At 39.8% G+C, this 23,644-nt stretch overlaps 1 protein-coding gene across 1 annotated transcript in view; it reads left to right on the top strand.

Annotated features, from left to right (window-relative positions):
* The window catches only part of NUP107 (nucleoporin 107), a 264,058-nt gene that overhangs the window by 13,305 nt on the left and 227,109 nt on the right, over positions 1–23,644 (top strand). The window contains exons 4-7 of the mRNA XM_053716825.1: positions 13,539–13,654; positions 14,269–14,413; positions 15,132–15,235; positions 16,305–16,432. Coding sequence (XP_053572800.1) covers positions 13,539–13,654; positions 14,269–14,413; positions 15,132–15,235; positions 16,305–16,432 — 493 coding nt within the window. The remainder of the gene's footprint in view (positions 1–13,538; positions 13,655–14,268; positions 14,414–15,131; positions 15,236–16,304; positions 16,433–23,644) is intronic.

Here is a 23,644-nt window from a genome sequence, read left to right as displayed (position 1 = left end):
GTGCAATTAGTTTTGTACCCTCTAGAGGCAACATTGTGAAACTTAAACTAAAAAAACCTTACAGAGTGAGCGCTAATAAATATCGGCTAAAGGTTAATATGGAATAATTTTACATGAGCACTACTTGCTAAATTCAATGTATACAACAGTATTTTATTGGTTCTTTTAAAACCTATTTACTAAAAAAGGCAGTATTTAAAACACAAGTTATTTTTTTGAATCACAATTCATATAGGATAACAATATTGAGTGCGCACTCTTAAAAACATGTAAAACTAAAAAAAGGCTCTTCCCTCTGTAGTTTTAATTAAGTGGGGCTGTAGCCACAAATAAGTAATGTTGTTATTGATCCTTATTTGGATGATCGCAAAAAGATATAGCTCGCACCTGCTACTCTGAAGGCTCACTGAAATGCAGTTTAGTGGTCAAGTGACTATTTAAAGTGAAGTTAAACTTTGGTGAATGAAAGCCCATTTTTTAAAAACAGCCGTTTTGATTAAAAACATACTTTTTTTTTTTTTCTTTTTACAGCCAGAGCAGCTTCCCCCTCCTGGAAATCCTCTCTTCACACGTCAGCAATGACTAATCCGGCTTCCTCCAATCACTGCATGGCCTCAGGCAATGACTACCCTGGGGGGAAAGCCGTGATTGGAGGAAGCCGGATTAGTCATTGCTGACGTGTGAAGAGAGGATTTCCAGGAAGGGGAAGATGCTCTGGCTGTGAAAAGAAAAAAAGGTTTTTAATCAAAACGTCTACTTTGTAAACTTTGATGAATGAAAGTGCCCCTGTTTTTAATAGTATTTTTAAAAAACAGGCTTTCATTAACCAAAGTTTACCTTCACTTTAAGCCAATCGGTACAGAGATTTGTAGTGATATTCAAAAGTTAGTATCAGTGTTTCAAGTATTTTTTCAATCTTGAGACACACTGCTCACGGATTGTAGAATCAACTTGAACAAATCCTGTGTTCTCAGATTTTTAGATATGGCAATTCCTATCAGCGTTGTTTCTGTCGTTATTATGTGTTTATACTTGCACTGTGTGTTGGCATCCAACACTTTTAAACTCTCCTGTTTACACCTTGTTGTCTGTGTTTTCTGTTACCTCTTTCCCCAGGTTCCTTTATGCAGTCAGAATCTCCTTAGGACTGAAAGGTTACTGTATTAGCAGCCTTTTTTATCCGGTCCCTAATTGTGTAGGTGATCCGGTCTGCAATCACAGCTTAGGGGTCATTCCCGAAAAACATGATAGATTTCTTTAGGCAGTATTTTTTCCTTTTTGCAGTCTTGGGAGTCTCTAGCACTGTTAAACTAGTGCCTGAAAGGAGTTCAGTCAGAATGTTGTAATTATTTTTTTTCTCTGATCTTGAGAAAGACCTGCACAAGGCTGAAATTGATTAGCTGCTGCTGGACTGTTTTTCTTTTGGAGCACAAACACTGTTTGTTATAAGGATCAACAAGGAGAGAAAAAACGAATTTCAACATTCTGTTTGAACTCCTTTCAGGCACTAGTTTAACAGTGCTAGAGACTCCCAAGACTGCAGAAAGGAAAAAATACTGCCTAAAGAAAACTATCATGTCTTTCCTTTTTTAATACAGGGAGAGTCCACAGCTGCATTCCTTACTTGTGGGAAATACTGAACCTGGCCACCAGGAGGAGGCAATGACACCCCAGCCAAAGGCTTAAATACCTCCCCCACTTCCCTAATCCCCCAGTTATTCTTTGCTTTTCGTCACAGATGTCACTCTTTCAGAGGCTTGGTTCAGGGACGTGTAGGATCCTTGGATCCTAGAGGTCATAGCTCAGGGTCCAGCATGGACATCGTTCTCTTTGCCAGGTGACTGTGCTTGCTGAGGCAGTGGAACGGCGATCATTTGCATCTGTCTCAACTGATTTCTCTGGACAACCGGTCGAGAGAATCGTTCTCTTGGTGGCTCTGTACGGATCTCCTCTGTACCCAAGGGACATCCTTTTTAAGACCATCCTCGGTGACTGTGACTACGGACGCAAGTCTGTCAGGATGGGGAGCTTTCTGGGGTGCCTAGAAGGCACAGGGTCTATGGACGCAGGAGGAGAGCTCCTTCCCATTCATCATTCTAGACCTTCGGGCAGTATTCAATGCTCTGAAGGCTTGGCCCCTACTGGGTTCGTCCCAATTTATCTGATTCCAATCAGATAAAATAACCTTGGTGGCTTACATCAATCACCAGGGGGGAACGAGAAGCTCCCTAGCAATGAGGGAAGTATCTTGGATTCTGGAGTGGACGAAGACCCACAACTGTTTGCTGTCAGCGATCCACATTCTGTGTGTGGACATCTGCAAAGCAGATTTTCTCGGCAAACAATCTTTTCATCTGGGGGAATGGTCTCTCCATCCTGAAGTGTTTGCGGAGATATGCAACAGGTGGGGAACACCAGAGAGAGGTCTCATGTCGTCCCGTCTCAATACCAAGCTACCCAGATATGGGTTGAGGTCCAGGGATCCTCAGGCGGAGGTAATAGATGGATTAGCAGTGCCTTGGAGGTTTAATCTAATTTCTCTTCTTGCCTTTTCAACTCCTTTCTCGAGTGGTGGCTCGAATCATACAGGAGCAGGCATCAGTGATACTGATTGCTCGTTGGTGACTGCAAAGTTATATGGTTTGCGGATCTAGTGGGGATCTAGTGGGGATGTCATTATCTCCTCCTTGGAGGGTACCTTGTCGCAGGGATCTGCTGGAACAAGGCCCCTTTCTTCATCAAGATCTAGATTCTCTGAGGCTGACTGCGTGGGGTTTTAATGCTTAGTCTTAGCCAAGAGAGGCTTTTATGAGAGTGTTATTGATATTCTCATTCAAGCTCATAAGCCGGTTACTCGTCTCATCTATCATAAGGTGTGGAGGACCTACTTATTCTGGTGTGAAGAGCGTGATTTGTCCTGGCACAAAGCAAAGATGGCCAGAATTCTTTCTTTTTTCCAGGATGGACTGGAGAAGGGCCTTTCAACTAGTTTCTTGAAGGGACAGATTTCGGGCCTATCTGTTTTACTGCACAAGAGGCTCGCTGAGCTTCCGGATGTACAGTCTTTTGTTAAGGTTCTGACTAGGATCAGGCCGGTGTTGAGATCTAATGCTCCTCCTTGGAGTTTAACTCTTGTTCTTTAAGTTTGCAAAAGGCTCCGTTTGAGCCTATGCATGAGGTTGACGTTAAATTGTTGTCTTAGAAGTTTTTTTTTCTACTAGCTATTGCTTCTACGCGCAGAATCCATGCGATTGCTGACTTGCAATGTGCCCCTCCTTATCTGATGTTCCATGCTGATAAGGCTGTTCTACAAACTAAGTTAGGATTTCTTCCTAAGGTTGTGTCCAATCGCAACATCAATCAAGAAATTGTGGTTCCTTCCTTATGTCCTAATCCTTCTTCATTGAAGAAACGTTTACTGCATAATCTGATTGGAGTTCGTGCCTTAAAGTTCTATCTTCAGGCTACAAAGGAATTTAGAAAAACTTCTCTGTTTATCTATTCTAGGAAGCGTAGGGGTCAGAGGGCCTCTTCGACTTCCTTATATTTTTGGTTGAGGAGTATAATTTGCTTAGCATATGAGTCAGCGAGTCTTAAGCCTCCTCAAAGGATTACGGCTCACTCTACGAGAGCAGTGGCTTCCTCTTGGGCCTTCAAAAATGAGACCTCTATGAATCAGATTTGAAAGCCGGCTACCTGGTCTTCCTTATCAAACTTGTAAAATTTGGAAAAAGTATGTGTTTTTTGCTTCTGCTGAAGCAGCCTTCAGAAAAGAGGTTTTGCAGGCTGTGGTGCCTTTAGATTAGGGGCCGCCTCTCTTTTTTACCCTCCCGTTAGCATTCAGTGTCCTCTGGAGCTTGGGTATAATTTCCCACAAGTAAGCAATGCAGCTATGGACTCTCCCTGTATTAAGAAGGAAAACATAAATTATGCTTACCAGATCATTTCCTTTCCTTCTGTAAAGGGAGATTTCACAGCTCCCGCCCGTGTTCTCCGCTGGGCGGCCCTACATTTTAATTTATTATTCTGGCACCTTTTTAACCCTGGTATTTCTCCTACTGTTCCTTGTTCTCTTGGCAGAATGACTTGGGGATGAGGGAAGTGGGGGAGGTATTTAAGCCTTTGGCTGGGGTATCTTTGCCTCCTCCTGGTGGCCAGGTTCAGTATTTCCCACAAGTAAGGAATGTAGCTGTGGACTCTCCCTGTACATAAGGAAATGAACTGGTAAGCATAATTTATGTTTTCTGGAATGACCCCTAAGCTGTGATTGCAGACTTGATCACCTACTCAATTAGGGTCCAGATGAAAAAAGCTGCTAATACAGTAACCTTTCAGTCCTAAGGAGATTCTGTCTGCATAAAGGAACCTGGAAAGAGGTAACAGAAAACACAGACAACAAGCTGTTTACAGGAGATTTAAAGTGTCGGATGCTAACACATCGTGCAAGTATAAACACACAATAACGACAAACAACGCTGATACAGATTGCCACATCTAAAAATCTGAGAACAGGATTTGTTCAAGCCGATCCTACAATCCGTGAGTAGTGTGTCTCAAGATTGAAAAAATACTTGAAACACTAATACTAACTTTTGAATATTGCTACATAACAATCTCTGTACCGATTGGCTTAAATAGTCACGTGACCACTAAACTGCATTTCAGTGAGCCTTCAGAGCAGAAGGTGCGAGCCATATCTTTTTTGCGATCCTCCAAATAAGGATCAATAAAAATAACTTGTTTAAATACTGCTTTTTTTAATAAATAGGTTTTAAAAGAACCAATTAAATACTGTTGTATACGTTGAATTTAGCAAGTAGTGTTTGTCGATTATTCCATATTAACCTTTAGCTGATATTTATTAGCGCTCACTCTGTAAGGTTTTTTTAGTGTACACTAACAACTATCTCCTGAAGTGGATAGTTAAAAAATGTAGTTTGGTTTCTTCTATTCAGTACTATTTACCTTGCTTTCATTTGCTAACATTCTAAAAATTCAAGCAATCTTCAGGCTCTTCAGCCCATGTCCCTATTGAAGGAGGATTCGTTTATCCATTTCCAGTTGGACAACATCTCGGCGGTAGTTTACATAAATCATCAAGGGGTAACTGCAGTCCACTGGCCATGCATGGAAGTGTCTTTGGCAGAGCCGAATCATTGCTCTCTATTGGCAATTCACATACCAGGTGTGAACAACTGTGAGGTAGATCATCTCAGCAGTCAATCGGTCCATCCAAGAGAGTGGTCTCTCTATTAGGACATTTTTGATCGCTCAGTGATCAAAGTGGTCTTACAAGTCATGGATCTGGTGACCTTTCACTTATCACACACTTCCAAACTATTGTGCAGATCTAAGGATCCAAAGGCTCACATAGCAGATGCCTTGATATGTTCATGGGACTTTCATCTAGCATACTTGTTTCTTTTGTTTGCTTGTCTTCCAAGAGTCAACGTCAGTCATTTTTATTGCTACAACTTGGCGCTGCAGGATTTGGTATACGGATATGGTGCTCTCCATGGCTTCTTCCTCTGAGACACGACCTGTTGTCTCAAGGTCCTCTTTTTCATCAGGATCTCAAATCTCTAAAATTAATGGTGTAGAGTTTGAACACCTAGTTTTGAGCCATAGAGGTTTCTCAGATTTGTTCTTTGATGCAGGCCCGAAAACCTGTAACTCAAAACATTTATCACAAGATATGGAAGGTATATTCTTAGTGGTGTTCTTCCAGAGGGTTTTCTTGGTATTCCTTTAGGATTCCTAGAATCCTTCAGTTTTCTCAGGCTGGCCTTGATAAGGTTTTATCTGCTTATTTCTAAAAAAAAAATAGGAAGTTGCCTAAACTTGCTGAGGTTCAGTTTTTTTTGTCCAGGCGTTCATTAGACTTTGGCCAGTTTTAACTCCTATTTTTCCAGCCTGGAATCCGAATCTACTTTTCTCAGTATTCTAGGTTCTTTTTTTTTTAACCAAGGCATCCATTGATATCTATTATTATCTTGGAAAGTACTCCTGCTATTAGCATTCTCTTCATCAAGGAGGGTTTGTGAGTTGTTACCCTTCCCTTGTGATTCTCTATTTCTAATTATTCACAAGGAGAAGGCTATACTTTGTACCAAATATGATTTTCTTCCTAAAGTAGTTTCCAAGGAAAATACCAATTTAGAAATGGTTTCTTCATTGTGTTCAGATCCTGCTAACTAAGTAGCAGCTATTACATAATCTGGATGTAGTCAACACTTTTAAAGTTCTATTTACAAGATACTAAAGTTTCCAGACAAGCTTCTATTTTTTTTCCCCTCTACTCTGGGACACGTAAGGGGCACGGAGCTACTAAGGTAGCGTTGGTCTCTTGGCTCAAAGAAGTTATTAACAAGGCTAACTTTAAAAAAATAAAAATAAAATATGCATCTTTGGAGCAGATTTGCAGAGCTGCAACATGTTTTCTCTGCATACTTTTTTCAGAGTTTTGTTTTTTCGCAAGCAGCTTTACGCAGTTTTTCAGACTCCAGTGTTGGCTAAATAGGAACGGCCAGAAAACAAATTCCCACCCTTTCTGTAACATAGACCATCTAATTGGGTATTAATCCCATATGTTATAGACAACTGTTAACCATCATCATTTTACGAAAGAAAACAAAATTTATGCTAATCTGATAAATTATTTTCTTTCGGAATGATGATGATCCACAGGCTTTGTCTTCCCTACCTATATGTTTCCTATTCTTTACTCGGCTATAGCTTAAACTAAGAGAGCGATGGGAGGTTGGAGAGATTTTAATATTTGATATGGGTTCTTTACCTCTTCCTTGTGGCATGAAATATACCCGTATGTTATGGAGGACTGTGGACCATAATCATTCCGAAAGAAAATAATTTTTCAGCTAAGCATAAATGTTGTTTTTAGTATATAAGATTAAGTTAACTCTTTAGAGGGCATATTATATTTGTTTAAGCAGTTCTTTCAAACTCCAGAAAAATGTCTCTTTGCTTTTTTCGTTCCTTAGCTCTAATTAAACCCATGAGAAGTTGATACTCCATTGCCTCACCCATCAGACCTCGATCTTCCATTATTCTCTATCCTCAAATCTTACTCTCTACTTTCTTCCTTCCTGAGCTGTGTTTCACTCATTTCTTATTTTTTCTTTTTTTTCATCCTTCTTGTTTTTCTCTTTTTCTCTTTTCTGTAACAAATAAAAAGTTTATTTCTCCAATTGCTCTCCATCGTGTCAGTGCACTTGTATTTCCTTTAGCTATCCCTTGCCCTCCTGTTTGTGCTCAGCTTCACATTTACCCCCATGCCTGCTTTCACACCCCTTGGTAATGACGTGAAAATACTTAAATGGACAGTAAGATCAAAATGAAACCTTCCTGATTCAAGTGGAGCATATGATTTCAATCAACTTTCCAATTTACTTCTGTGATTGTAAATTGGAAAGTTGTTTAAAATTGTATGCTCTGATTCATGACAGAAAAATGTGGTGTTTCATGCCCCTTGAACAGCATAGTAACAGAGGGCTCTCATATCTTGCAATTAAACCTTGAAAACTTGGATGAAGTTGATAAAAACATAATTTATGTAAGAATTTACCTGATAAATTCATTTCTTTCATATTGGCAAGAGTCCATGAGCTAGTGACATATGGGATATACAATCCTACCAGGAGGGGCAAAGTTTCCCAAACCTCAAAATGCCTATAAATACACCCCTCACCACACCCACAATTCAGTTTAACGAATAGCCAAGCAGTGGGGTGATAAAGAAAGGAGTAGAAAGCATCAACAAAGGAAATTTGGAAATATTTGTGCTTTATACAAAAAATCATAACCACCATAAAAAGGGTGGGCCTCATGGACTCTTGCCAATATGAAAGAAATGAATTTATCGGGTAAATTCTTACATAAATTATGTTTTCTTTCATGTAATTGGCAAGAGTCCATGAGCTAGTGACATCTGGGATATCAATACCCAAGATGTGGAGTCTTCCACTCAAGAGTCACTAGAGAGGGAGGGACTAAAACAAAAACAGCCATATTCCGCTGAGAAAATAATCCACAACCAAAAAATAAGTTTATTTTCACTTTTGAAAGAAAAAAACTTAAATCCAAAAGCAGAAGAATCAAACTGAAACAGCTGCCTGAAGAACTTTTCTACCAAAAACTGCTTCCGAAGAAGCAAATACATCAAAATGGTAGACTTTAGTAAATGTATGCAAAGAGGACCAAGTGGCTGCTTTGCAAATCTGATCGACTGAAGCTTCATTCTTAAAAGCCCATGAAGTAGAGACTGATCTAGTAGAATGAGCTGTAATTCTCTGAGGCGGGGTTTGACCCGACTCCAAATAAGCTTGATGAATCAAAAGTTTTAACCGAGAAGCCAAGGAAACAGCAGAAGCTTTCTGACCTTTCCTAGGACCAGAAAATAAAACAAATAAACCAGAAGTCTTCCTGAAATTTTTAGTAGCTTCCACATAATATTTCAAAGCTCTTACCACATCCAAAGAATGTAAGGATCTCTCCAAAGAATTCTTAGGATTAGGACATAAAGAAGGGACAACAATTTCTCTACTAATGTTGTTAGAATTCACAACCTTAGGTAAAAATTGAAAAGAAGTCCGCAAAACTGCTTTATCCTGATGAAAAATCAGAAAAGGAGACTCACAAGAAAGAGCAGATAGCTCAGAAACTCTTCTAGCAGAAGAGATAGCCAAAAGGAACAACACTTTCCAAGAAAGTAGTTTAATGTCCAAAGAATGCATAGGTTCAAATGGAGGAGCCTGTAAAGCCCTCAGAACCAAATTAAGACTCCAAGGAGGAGAAATTGACTTAATGACAGGCTTAATACGAACTAAAGCCTGTACAAAACAATGTATATCAGGAAGTATAGCAATTTTTCTGTGAAATAAAACAGAGAGCGGAGATTTGTCCTTTCAAGGAACTTGCAGACAATCCCTTATCCAGACCATCCTGAAGAAACTGCAAAATTCTAGGAATTCTAAAAGAATGCCAGGAGAATTTATGAGAAGAACACCATGAAATGTAAGTCTTCCAAACGCTATAATAAATCTTCCTAGAGACAGATTTATGAGCTTGTAACATAGTATTAATCACTGAATCAGAGAAACCTCTATGACTTAGAACTAAGCGTTCAATTTCCATACCTTCAAATTTAATGATTTGAGATCCTGATGGAAAAACGGACCTTGAGATAGTAGGTCCGGTCGTAACGGAAGTGGCCAAGGCGGCCAACTGGACATCCGAACCAGATCCGCATACCAAAACCTGTGTGGCCATGCTGGAGCCACCAGCAACACAAAAGACTGTTCCATGATGATTTTGGAAATCACTCTTGGAAGGAGAACTAGAGGCGGGAAGATGTAAGCAGGTTGATAACACCAAGGAAGTGTCAGCGCATCCACTGCTTCCGCCTGAACATCCCTGGACCTGGACAGGTATCTGGGAAGTTTCTTGTTTAGATGAGAGGCCATGAGATCTATCTCTGGAAGCCCCCACATCTGAGCAATCTGAGAAAACACATCTGGATGGAGAGACCACTCCCCTGGATGTAAAGTCTGGCGGCTGAGATAATCCGCCTCCCAATTGTCTACACCTGGGATATGCACTGCAGAGATTAGATAGGAGCTGGATTCCGCCCAAGCAAGTATCCGAGATACTTCTTTCATAGCTTGGGGACTGTGAGTCCCACCCTGATGATTGACATAAGCCACAGTTGTGATATTGTCTGTCTGAAAACAAATGAACGGTTCTCTCTTTAGTAGAGGCCAGAACTGAAGAGCCCTGAGAATTGCACGGAGTTCTAAAATATTTATTGGTAATCTCGCCTCTTGAGATTTCCAAACCCCTTGTGCTGTCAGAGACCCCCAAACAGCTCCCCAACCTGAAAGACTCGCATCTGTTGTGATCACAGTCCAGGTTGGGCGAACAAAAGAAGCCCCTTGAACCAAACGATGGTGATCTATCCACCATGTCAGAGAGTGTTGTACATTGGGATTCAAGGATATTAATTGTGATATCTTTGTATAATCCCTGCACCATTGATTCAGCATACAAAGCTGTAGAGGTCTCATGTGAAAACGAGCAAAGGAGATTGCGTTTGATGCTGCAGTCATGAGACCTAAAACTTCCATGCACATAGCCACTGAAGGGAATGACTGAGACTGAAGGTGCAGCCGGGAGGCTGCAACCAATTTTAAACGTCTCTTGTCTGTTAGAGACAGAGTCATGGACACTGAATCTATCTGGAAGCCTAAAAAGGTGACCCTTGTCTGAGGAATCAAGAAACGTTTTGGTAAATTGATCCTCCAACCATGTTTCTGAAGAAACAACACTAGTTGATTCGTGTGAGATTCTGCAGTACGTAAAGACTGAGCTAGTACCAAGATATCGTCCAAATAAGGAAACACCGCAATACCCTGTTCTCTGATTACAGATAGTAGGGCACCCAGAACCTTTGAAAAGATTCTTGGAGCTGTTGCTAGGCCAAATGGAAGAGCAACAAATTTGTAATGCTTGTCTAGAAAAGAGAATCTCAGAAACTGATAGTGTTCTGGATGAATCGGAATATGAAGGTATGCATCCTGCAAGTCTATTGTGGACATATAATGTCCTTGCTGAACAAAAGGCAGAATAGTCCTTATAGTCACCATCTTGAAAGTTGGTACTCTTACATAACGATTCAAAATTTTCAGATCCAGAACTGGTCTGAACAAATTTTCTTTTTTTGGTACAATGAATAGGTTTGAATAAAACCCCAAACCTTGTTCCTGAAGAGGAACTGGCATGATTACCCCTGAAGACTCCAGGTCTGAAACACACTTCAGAAAAGCCTGAGCTTTTACTGGATTTACAGGAATGTGTGAGAGAAAAAATCTTCTCACAGGAGGTCTTACTTTGAATCCTATTCGATACCCTTGAGAGACAATGCTCTGAATCCAATGATTTTGGACAGATTTTATCCAAAAATCCTTGAAAAACCTTAATCTGCCCCCTGCCAGCTGAGCTGGAATGAGGGCCGCACCTTCATGCGGACTTAGGGGCAGACTTTGGTTTCCTAAATGGCTTAGATTTATTCCAATTTGAGGAAGGCTTCCAACTGGAAGCAGATTCCTTGGGAGGAGGATTGAGTTTTTGTTCCTTATTCTGACGAAAGGAACGAAAACGGTTAGAAGCCTTAGATTTACCCTTAGGTTTTTTTATCCTGAGGCAAAAAAACTCCTTTTCCTCCAGTGATAGTTGAAATAATAGAATCCAACTGAGAACCAAATAAATTATTACCTTGGAAAGAAAGAGATAGTAATCTAGATTTAGATGTCATATCAGCATTCCAAGATTTAAGCCACAAAGCTCTTCTAGCTAATACAGCTAAAGACATGGATCTAACATCAATTTTGATAATATCAAAAATAGCATCACAAATAAAATGATTAGCATGTTGCAGTAAGCGAACAATGCTAGATATGTCAGAATCCAATTCATGTTGCGCTAAATTTTCCAACCAGAAAGTTGATGCAGCCACAACATCACCCAAAGAAATAGCAGGTCTGAGAAGATGACCTGAATATAGATAGGCCTTCCTTAGATAAGATTCAAGCTTCCTATCTAAAGGATCCTTAAAGGAAGTGCTATCTTCCATAGGAATAGTGGTACGTTTAGCAAGAGTAGAAATAGCACCATCAACTTTGGGGATCTTTTCCCAAAACTCTATAGATTTTTCTGGTAAAGGATACAATCTCTTAAACCTTGAAGAAGGAATAAAGGAAGTACCTGGCTTATTCCATTCCCTAGAAATCATATCAGAAATAGCCTCAGGAATGGGAAAAACGCCTGGGGAAACCACAGGAGGTTTAAAAACAGCATTTAAACGTTTATTAGACTGAACGTCAATAGGACTGGTTACCTCAATATCCAAAGTAATTAACACTTCTTTTAATAAAGAACGCATATACTCTATTTTAAATAAATAAGTAGATTTGTCAGTGTCAATATCTGAGGAAGGATCTTCTGTTTCAGATAGATCCTCAGCAGAAGAGGATGAGTTATTATGTTGTTGGTCATTTGAAATTTCATCAGCTAAATGAGAAGTTTTAAAAGACCTTTTACGTTTATTAGAAGGTGGAAATGCAGACAAAGCCTTCATAATAGATTCAGAAACAAATTCTTTAAAATTTACAGGTATATCATGCACATTAGAAGTTGAAGGAACTGCAACTGGCAATGTATTATTACTGATAGAAACACTATCTGCATGTAAAAGTTTATCATGACAACTATTACAAATGACATTCGGTGGAATAATTTCTACAATTTTGCAACAAATGCACTTCGCTTTGATAGAACCGATGTCAGGCAGCAATGTTCCAGCAGAAACTTCAGAGACAGGATCGGATTGGGACATCTTGCTCAATGTAAAAGAAAAAACAACATATAAAGCAAAATGATCTATTTCCTTAAATGACAGTTTCAGGAATGGGAAAAAATGCAAAAGCATAGGCCTCTTGATAGAAAAGATAGCAGGAGGCAAACATGAATGGGGTATTGAAATAATGAAAAAAATTTGGCGCCAAGTATGATGCACAACGTAACTTAAACTTTTTTGGCGCCAAAAATGACCGGAAATGACACACTTGCGTCACTAATGACGCCGCCGTGTGAAAGGTCTCGGTGTCACGTATGACGCCGGAAATGACAAAGTTGCGTCAAAAACGTATTTTTTCACGCCAAAAAAAGTTTGCGCCAAAAATGACGCAATAAAGTCTAGCATTTGACGCACCCGCGGGCCTAACACCCGCAATTGCAAAAAGTAGTCAAATTGAAAAAAAGACTAAACCCCAGTTAAGAAATAAATTTCTTAAAGTGTTTACATTCCCAAATATGAAACTGACAGTCTGCAGAAGGAAATACATGAACCTGACTCATGGCAAATATAAGTACAATACATATATTTAGAACTTTATATAAATGCATAAAGTGCCAAACCATAGCTGAGAGTGTCTTAAGTAATAAAAACATACTTACCCAAAGACACCCATTCACATATAGCAGATAGCCAAACCAGTACTAAAACAGTTATTAGTAGAGGTAATGGTAAATTGAGAGTATATCGTCGGTCTGAAAAGGGAGGTAGGAGATGAATCTCTACGACCGATAACAGTGAACCTATGAAATAGACCCCCGTTAGGGAAATCATCGAATTCAAATAAGTGATACTCCCTTCACGTCCCTCTGACATTCAATGTACTCTGAGAGGAATCGGGCTTCAACAATGCTGAGAAGCGCATATCAACGTAGAAATCTTAGCACAAACTTACTTCACCACCTCCATAGGAGGCAAAGTTTGTAAAACTGAATTGTGGGTGTGGTGAGGGGTGTATTTATAGGCATTTTGAGGTTTGGGAAACTTTGCCCCTCCTGGTAGGATTGTATATCCCATATGTCACTAGCTCATGGACTCTTGCCAATTACATGAAAGAAATATATATTTCTCTTGTTGTGATGTTTCTAAAACCACTTCTCATTTTTCTCAGTGACACCACATCCCAAGAGTGCTACAAGGCTACCAGATGTGTCAGCCATCTTAGGAACAGCAACAAAGTCTCCTCGATTGGTTCAGACGCCTGGGCGCTTGGGAAACATCTCAGTGGTAATACAAATTTTTTTAACCTACAAATAACTAGAGATGCATTCTGATTGTTTAATCAAAGATGTCACCATTTTAGGAGCATAAACAGTTTACAATGACAAATTTACAGTCAGATCAACAACACACACACACACACATACATACATACATACATACATATGTGAAACTTGTATAACTGTTGAAGTATTTTGAATTGGTAGTGATTTTGAATCCAATGAATTGTTTTCAGTTTTTGTAAAATATATACATTTACACATAATACCTTGGTAATTTGCTGGTAATTCCTGTACAATAGTCACTCATCCATTCTTCGGAAATATTACCTAAAAGGTAATTTTGCTATTTTGTTTCTATCATGTATAAAGAGCAGCAGTTGAACATATTTTAAGACTTTTTGCTCAAAAAAAGTAAAAATTGTTAAATTTAAGTTAAAACTAGCAAAGTGCATGATTATGTATTGTAACTCAACTTCTCATGGGCTGACAGGGACAACTCACACAAAAAAAAAGTTAGTTTATTCATCACAGGAACATCCATTTTTCAAAGAAATAACTTCTAATATATTTTGAGATGATATATTTTGGCTTAAAATGTTTAACTTCCTTGGGTTGTAGATGTCAAACCTGGATGATAGCGTTTGGTCGTCCTCTTACTCACCTCAGCGCACTGGAATGTATACTACAGTTGACTCTCCAAGCTTTACCGAAGATGTTACACTCAGTGCTGTTATGCTCCGTGAGGAGGATCCTGGAGAAGCAGGTATTGCTGAGCTAATATGCTTTGCTCCTCTTGTAAGAGAGGTGAATTTCACTCGTTTGTCTCTAAACCAATTTATATAAGGAGTGGTAAATATTTATTGTGTTTTAGATTTAGCAAGGTTTCATAAAAAAATAAACATTTGGTGACTTAAAGTGCCCCAGTTTTTATGCATGATTTTATATATACTGTGTACTACATATGAAAAGTTTACAATCATTTTAATAATACGTGCTAATTTACTGGGCAAGGTTTACATCCTTTTCTGATGTATAAATGTTCAGAGATGCCTAGGCACCATGTACGCATTTGTCTGTCATTCAGTCATGTTTACATTATAAAGGTTACTGATAAAAACAGAAGTCAACACAGACTTCATACTTGGATCTTTAGTAAAGTTATCATCTTGGGAGTAGGTATATACGCCGGTATACTGCCCTTCCACTATACTGGCATTTATCAACCACATGATGGGGAACCACCAAGAAGTGACTAAGGATTTCTTAGCAGCTCTCAGAGGTCAACTTAAGGAGACACTATCATTTATCGATGTTGATATAATATGCTACCCCTAAGAAAAGGATTTGAGTTTGTTAAAGATGCTAAAAGGAGCTGCTATTAGAAAACAAAATGCTTTCTCTAGATCTGATCATAGCTTGTTTTGTCCATAGTGTTCACCTCCTAACATAATTTAGCAATAATTTTTCTTCTAACTTTTTAGCAACTTTAAGTATGTATCCTGAGTTTCTTGACTCCTTCCTGAAGCATTCTTCCAATACGGTCTTTGACCTAATAGAAGAGTATGAAACTACTTGCAGTGAGCAGGTAAGTGATCACAATTGCTAACCATGAAATATGTAAACTCTTGGCTGTTGAGGACTGACACGCTGCTTTACAAGTTTCGTTTGGTGTTTAGCTCAGTATGACTAGCTCTTCTTGTGTAATGTACCAAACTGAAATCACAATTATAATACAATAATAAAGCATTAATATGTTGTTATCGTTGTTATCATCTTAGAAGTGCTAGCAATACTAAGCTTAAGTGAATTGTGCAGTGCACCAAACTGAGAAGACAAATATTTTTATTATTCCAAAATGCCCTAGCACTGGATTAAAGGGACATTGAACACTTTGAAGATGTAATATAAAATATTTTATTATGCCTAGTAAACATAACTGTCAATATTACGGTAAATGTAGAAGGTGGTTGGGCCATTGAAAAACAATTGCAGCAAACAGTTTAATGTTTTCAGAATAGTTTCATACTAGGCTGGTATGTTAATTTACTGCAAAACTACAAAAGTCTTTAAAGGGACAGTATAGTCAAAATAAACTTTCATGATTCAGATAGGGCATGCAATTTTAAACAACTTTCCAATTGACTTTTATCATTAAATTTGCTTTGTTTACTTGGTGGTATTTTTGAAAAGCTAAACCTAGGTAGACTCAAACTGATTTCTTTCTTAGCTCAGAGCATTTTGAAAGTTTTTCACAGTTAGACAGTACTAGTTCATGTGTGTCATATTAGATAACATTGTGCTCACTCCTGTGGAGTTATTTAGGAGTCTGCACTGGTTGGCTAAACTGCATGTCCGTCAAAGCACTGAGGTAAGGGGGCAGTCTGCAGACGCTTAGATACAAGGTAATCACAGAGGTAAAACATATATTAATAGTGTTGGTTATGCAAAACTGGAGAATGGGTAATAATGGGAATATCTATCTTTTTAAACCATAAAAATTCTGGTGTAGACTGTCCCTTTAATTGCAAGATGCTTATTCTGCCTTTAAGAAATCGTTTGGGAACCATGTCAGTATGTGTACTTCTGTTTGCTTAATAATTCCTGTAGATTAATTTACATAAACGAAAATATGTATGTCTTTATTTTCTTTTTAGGTTAAGATGCTAAAAAAAATTGCCAGACGTGTTACTCCTGGGCAACAAAAATTTTCCAAAACTGCCAGCATCTTGTGGCTGCTTCAGCAAGAAATGGTTACATGGAGGCTTGTTGCATCTCTGTACAGGTTAGTTTTCCATATACAGGTAGCCCTCAGTTTACGCCGGGGTTAGGTTCCAGAAGGAATGGTTGTAAATCGAAACCGTTGTAAATTGAAACCCAGTTTATAATGTAAGTCAATGGGAAGTGAGGGAGTTAGGTTCCAGGCCCCTCTCAAAATTGTCATGAGTAACACCTAAACATTATTTTTAAAGCTTTGAAATAAAGCCTTTAAATGCTAAACAGCATTATAACCTAATATAATAATCACACAACACAGACTTTACTTGCATTTTTCTGCAAACAGTTCTTTCTATGCATTTCAATCTGGACTGATTTATAGACAGGAAGATCTTGTTCCTTTGAAAACTGCTTGATAGCTCAGGTCTAGTTACACAAATTAATTTAAGCTTGCTTGGCTTGCATATCTTTGCTGCAACACAAGCGGACAGCTCCACCTACTAGCTATTTTAATCAATGCACTGCTTCTCAATGCTTTTCAATAGCAGTCACATGACTGAAAAAAAAGGTTGTTATTCTGAAACGGCTTAAATTGAACCGTTGTAAACCGAGGGCCACCTGTATTTGTCTTCATATCAGCCCACAACATGATATAGAAATTGCCTCTGGGGGGAAAAAATCCTACGAATCATCTATACAGTGTGATTGTTGTGTTCTCCACAGTTTTAGGAAAATTGGCTTCTATATAATTTTCACAACTCTAACATATGATTTTTTTATGTGATTTAATATTTTGAACCCTTTTGGGGGTCTTGAGAACCCTTGTACATATTTAATAAGCTGAAATTGTAGTGGGGAAATGTATTCTGGAGCCACCGTGTATTGTCATTATTAGTCTTAGTAATTGTTACAGAAATAAATTGGCTCCAGCAGTGATTGTACAATAACTGTAAATTGTTGCAGTGTGACGGTTCTGAATTCTTTAGGAAGTACCTCAACATCTCTAGGACAGTTAAATTGCAAGAAAAACAGACAATCAGTTGATAAGATTCATGTATTCGATATTAGAAAATTATTCTACATTTCACTTAAAATGTATTTGCATAGTAAAAGCATATTTGTACTGTACTTTAATGATCTGACTTTGAAGATAGTTACTTATTAGATTCTCATTATTTTAAAGGAGCATGAAACCCCACTTTGGGGTGGGGGTTCAGATAGAACATACAATTTAATAAAAGCTTCCATTATCATATTTTCTTTGTTCATTTGGTATCCTTTGTTAAAAAAAAGCAGGTAGGTAGCCTCAGGAGTGTACATGTGTCTTGAGCACTATATGATAGCAGTTATGCAAGAATGCTTTTAACAAAGTTGTGCGTTTTCTAAAGCATTGGTTTTTAAACTTTTTTTTTTTTTTTTTTTAATTTCTCTTGTAAGGTGTATCCAGTCCACGGATCATCCATTACTTGTGGGATATTCTCCTTCCCAACAGGACGAGGATCACCCACAGCAGAGCTGTCTATATAGCTCCTCCCCTAACTGCCACCCCCAGTCATTCTCTTGCAGCTCTCGACAAGGGAAGTAGCTAGAGAGATGTGGTGACTTAGTGTAGTTTATCTTCAATCAAAAGTTTGTTATTTTTAAATGGTACCGGAGTTGTACTGTTTTTACCTCAGGCAGAAATTAGAAGAAGTGTTTTGCCTGAGGTTTTTGATGATCTTAGCAGGTTGTAACTAAGATACACTGCTGTTCTTACACATAACTCAAGAGTATGGGAAAACTTCAGCTGGGGGAACGGCCTGCAGAATTAACTGCCTTGTGGTATGTTCAGTATATTTTTTTCTAGAGAGATAAGAAGTCTAGAAAATGCTGACAGTGCCTGATATATTTGAGGTAAGCCTGATTGCAGTGATTTAATAACGACTGGCATCATGCTTGCAGTAAAGGGTAATTTTCATGTTACTTGCTCTTATGACTTAGTATGTTAAACGTTTACAGGATTTATAAGGAACGTTTTTTACTAAGAGTGATAAATCTTTCTTTGGGGCCTAGTTTTTCCACATGGCTGTTATTTGACTCCTAGGAGTAGTTTTTTAGGCCCTCTGACTTTGAGTGCATGGTGGGAGGGGCCTATTTTTGCGCTCTAATTGCGCAGTAGTTTTTACATTCTGAGACATCCAGCTTCCCTGAAGGAGTCCCCTGACATATTGGACCTCTGTAAAGGGTTTTTGTGACTACAAAAGTCGTTTTATGGGAAGGTAGGAGCCACAGTAGAGCTGTGGCAGTTTGCCTGTGACTGTTATAACGGTTTTACCGTTTTTTTGCTTCGTTTTTGAGCCTGAGGGGTTAATCATCCATTTGCAAGTGGGTGCAATGCTATTTTAGTCTAGTACATACACTGTTAAAATTTCATAGAGTTAACTGCTTTTTTCACTGTTTTGCAGTTTTTGTGTTTGTTTTTTTCCCTTAAAGGCACAGTACCGTTTTTTATATTCTGCTTTTTCACATTAATAAAGTGTTTTCAAAGCTTGCTGGTCTCATTACTAGTCTGTTAAACATGTCTGACATAGAGGAAACTCCTTGTTCATTATGTTTAGAAGCCATTGTGGAACCCCCTCTTAGAATGTGTACCAAATGCACTGATCTTACTATAAATTATAAAGATCATATTCTGGCTTTAAAAGATTTATCACCAGAGGAAACTGACTGGGGGGAAGTTATGCCGACTAACTCTCTCCACGTGTCAGAACCTATAACTCCCGCTCAAGGGATGCCAAGTACATCTAGCGCGCCCATAGCGTTTACCTTACAAGACATGGCGGCAGTTATGGATCATACCCTTACAGCGGTATTGTCCAAACTACCAGGGTTACAAGGAAAGCGAGACAGCTCTGGGGCTAGGAAAAATACAGAGCTCTCTGAAGCTTTAGTAGCTATGTCTGATATACCCTCACAATATGCAGAAGCTGAGGAAGGAGAGCTTCTATCTGTGGGTGATTTTTCTGACTCGGGGAAGATACTTCAACCTGATTCTGATATGTCTACATTTAAATTTAAGCTTGAACACCTCTGCGTGTTACTCAGGGAGGTTTTAGCTACTCTGGATGACTGTGACACCATTATAGTCCCAGAGAAATTGTGTAGATTGGATAAATACTATGCAGTGCCTGTTTACACTGATGTTTTTCCAATACCTAAGAGGTTTTCAGAAATTATTACTAAGGAATGGGATAGACCAGGTGTACCGTTCTCTCCCCCTCCTGTTTTTAAAAAGATGTTTCCCATAGATGCCGCTACACAGGACTTGTGGCAAACGGTCCCTAAGGTGGTGTCAGGAAATCACCTTTACTACACTCCACCCACTTTCCCTATAAAGCCTGTCAGTTTAGTGCAGACAGGTGCTTAGTATTTTGTATGCAGACCTGCATGTCTCACCTTCCTGCAGTTCCTGTCTGCATCCTCATTTCAATACAAGCTAACCGCTAAACCAGATTTCCCAATATATCCTGATGCTAAGGATTTAACAACAGATATCATCTACATTCTACTTACTGATACTGGAAATCAGTTCACTTGGATTCTGCCTTTTTTTTTCTACTACTGCACGGTGTTACAACGTCTCAACTACTAACTCAGCTCATCAACTGAAACATTGTGGCAAACGCTTTACTTCCCACAATCAATTGAGTGACTCTTTTGCACCAACCTCCATTCCTCATACGGATTTCAGCCTAAAACAAACATCATTACCGGAATCTATTTTGCTCGCCGTTACACGGCACTACACCACGCCCACCTGTGACGTAACAGGTAACGGCTCACTGATTCAATAACGAACCGCTGCTACTGTATGCGCTGTCTGCGCTATCCCTGCTGCACAGTATTCACTCCTCTTAGAGTGCAGAGACTCTTGTGATCACAGTGCAACTTTTACTTTAGTTGTTTACTTTCACCTGTAAAGAAACAGGTATCCGTTCCTATTTACATTTAGCTGTCAGATTTATGTTAGACTACCATAGGGTTATTCTTAGGATAGTTATTCCTTATGTTTATTTTGCTGCTGCTATATGTTTCCCAATTGTGCTAAATATAACATTTGGGAATAGTAGCAATTTAATATATTAATATCACAACATATTCCTTGCTGTTACTTTCCCGTATGTTACAGCCTGAATACACTGTGATACACTTCAGTACCAGTTCCGCAACTGAGAATCCAACTCATATTACAAGTGCAGCTGAGAAAGGTAATCAGCACCCTGACAGGTGGAGGGAGCAGTCTCTACCCTAGCTAAGCGTACAACTATCCCCTTCGAGGACAGTTGTGCTTTCCTAGATCCAATGGATAAAAAATTAGAGGGTTACCTTAAGAAAATGTTTATTCAACAGGGTTTTATTCTTATTCAACAGGGTTTTATTCTCCAGCCCCTTGCATGCATTGCCCCTGTCACTGCTGCTGCGGCCTTCTGGTTTGAGTCTCTGGAAGAGGCTCTACAGGTAGAAACCCCATTGGATGATATACTTGACAAGCTTAAAGCTCTTAAGCTAGCCAATTCATTTGTTTCTGAAGCCGTTGTTCATTTAACCAAACTAACGGCTAAGAACTCAGGTTTTGCTATTCAGGCGCGTAGGGCGTTATGGCTTAAATCCTGGTCAGCTGACGTTACTTCAAAATCTAAGCTTCTCAACATTCCCTTCAAGGGGCAGACCCTATTCGGGCCCGGACTGAAGGAGATCATTTCTGATATTACTGGAGGAAAAGGTCACGCCTTTCCTCAGGATAGGTCCAACAAATTAAGGACCAAACAGACTAATTTTCGTGCCTTTCGAAACTTCAAGAGTGACGCAGCTTCAACTTCCTCTAATACAAAACAAGAGGGAAATTTTGCCCAGTCCAAGCCAGTCTGGAGACCTAACCAGGCTTGGAACAAAGGAAAGCAGACCAAAAAGCCTGCTGCTGCCTCTAAGACAGCATGAAAGATCAGCCCCCGATCCGGTAACGGATCTAGTAGGGGGCAGACTTTCTCTCTTCGCCCAGGCTTGGGCAAGAGATGTCCAGGATCCCTGGGCGTTAGAAATTGTGTCCCAGGGATATCTTCTGGACTTCAAAGCTTCTTCCCCAAAAGGAAGATTTCATCTCTCACAATTATCTGCAAACCAGATAAAGAGAGAGGCATTCTTACATTGTGTTCAAGACCTCCTAGTTATGGGAGTGATCCACCCAGTTCCAAAGGAGGAACAGGGGCAAGGCTTCTATTCAAATCTGTTTGTGGTTCCCAAGAAAGAGGGAAACTTCAGACCAATCGTAGATCTCAAGATCCTAAACAAATTTCTCAGGGTCCCATCCTTCAAGATGGAGACTATTCGAACCATCCTACCTATGATCCAGGAGGGTCAATATATGACAACCGTGGACTTAAAGGATGCTTATCCAGAGATCATCATCGGTCTCTCAGGTTCGCCTTCCTAGACAGGCATTACCAGTTTGTGGCTCTTCCCTTTGGGTTAGCTACGGCACCAAGAATCTTTACGAAGGTTCTGGGGTCACTCCTGCGGTCCTAAGGCCGCAGGGTATAGCAGTAGCCCCTTACCTAGACGACATTCTTATACAGGCGTCGAATTTTCAAATCGCCAGGTCCCATACGGACATTGTTCTGGCATTCCTGAGGTCTCATGGGTGGAAAGTGAACGAAGAAAAGACTTCTTTATCCCCTCTCACAAGAGTTTCCTTCCTAGGAACTCTGATAGATTCTGTAGAAATGAAGATTTACCTGACAGAGGCCAGGTTGTCAAAACTTCTAAATTCCTGCCGTGTTCTTTATTCTACTTCTCGCCCTTCAGTGGCTCAGTGTATGGAAGTAATCGGCTTAATGGTAGCGGCAATGGACATAGTGCCGTTTGCCCGCCTACATCTCAGTCCGTTGCAACTCTGCATGCTCAGTCAGTGGAATGGGGATTACACAGATTGGTCCCCTCTACTAAATCTGGATCAAGAGACCAGGGATTCTCTTCTCTGGTGGCTATCTCGGGTCCATCTGTCCAAGGGTATGACCTTCCGCAGGCCAGATTGGACAATAGTAACAACAGATGCCAGCCTTCTGGGCTGGGGTGCAGTCTGGAACTCCCTGAAGGCTCAGGGCTCGTGGACTCAGGAGGAGGCACTCCTTCCGATAAACATTCTGGAACTAAGAGCGATATTCAATGCTCTTCAGGCTTGGCCTCAGCTTGCTGCGGTCAGGTTCATCAGATTTCAGTCGGACAACATCACGACTGTAGCTTACATCAACCATCAAGGGGGAACAAGGAGTTCCCTAGCAATGTTGGAGGTTTCAAAGATAATTCTATGGGCAGAGGTTCACTCTTGCTATCTATCAGCTATCCATATCCCAGGAGTAGAGAACTGGGAGGCGGATTTTCTAAGTCGATAGACTTTTCATCCGGGGGAGTGGGAACTCCATCCGGAGGTATTTGCACAGTTGATTCAACTTTGGGGCAAACCAGAACTGGATCTCATGGCGTCTCGTCAGAACGCCAAGCTTCCTTGTTACGGATCCAGGTCCAGGGATCCCAAGGCAGCACTGATAGATGCTCTAGCAGCACCTTGGTCCTTCAACCTGGCTTATGTGTTTCCACTGTTTCCTCTGCTCCCTCGTCTGATTGGCAAGATCTAGCAGGAGAGAGCTTCGGTTATTTTGATAGCACCTGCGTGGCCATGCAGGACTTGGTATGCAGATATGGTGGACATGTCATCCTTTCCACCATGGACTCTGCTGCTGAGACAGGACCTTCTACTTTAGGGTCCTTTCAACCATCCAAATATAATTTCTCTGCGTCTGACTGCTTGGAGATTGAATGCTTGATTTTATCAAAGCGTGGTTTCTCAGAGTCGGTCATTGATACCCTAATACAGGCGCGAAAGCCTGTCACCAGGAAAATCTATCATAAGATATGGTGTAAATATCTTCATTGGTGTGAATCCAAGGGTTACTCATGGAGTAAAGTCAGGATTCCTAGGATATTATCCTTTCTCCAAGAAGGATTGGAGAAGGGTTTATCAGCTAGTTCCTTAAAGGGACAGATTTCTGCTCTGTCTATTCTTTTGCACAAACGTCTGGCTGAGGTTCCAGATGTTCAGGCGTTTTGTCAGGCTCTGGTTAGAATCAAGCCTGTGTTTAAACCTGTTGCTCCGCCATGGAGTTTAAATTTAGTTCTTAAAGTTCTTCAAGAGGTTCCGTTTGAACCTTTGCATTCCATAGATGTTAAGCTCTTATCTTGGAAA

The sequence above is a fragment of the Bombina bombina genome, chromosome 6 (genome assembly GCF_027579735.1).
Source record: "Bombina bombina isolate aBomBom1 chromosome 6, aBomBom1.pri, whole genome shotgun sequence".
Lineage (NCBI taxonomy): Eukaryota > Metazoa > Chordata > Amphibia > Anura > Bombinatoridae > Bombina > Bombina bombina.
This window is presented reverse-complemented; position numbering and strand designations above follow the sequence as displayed.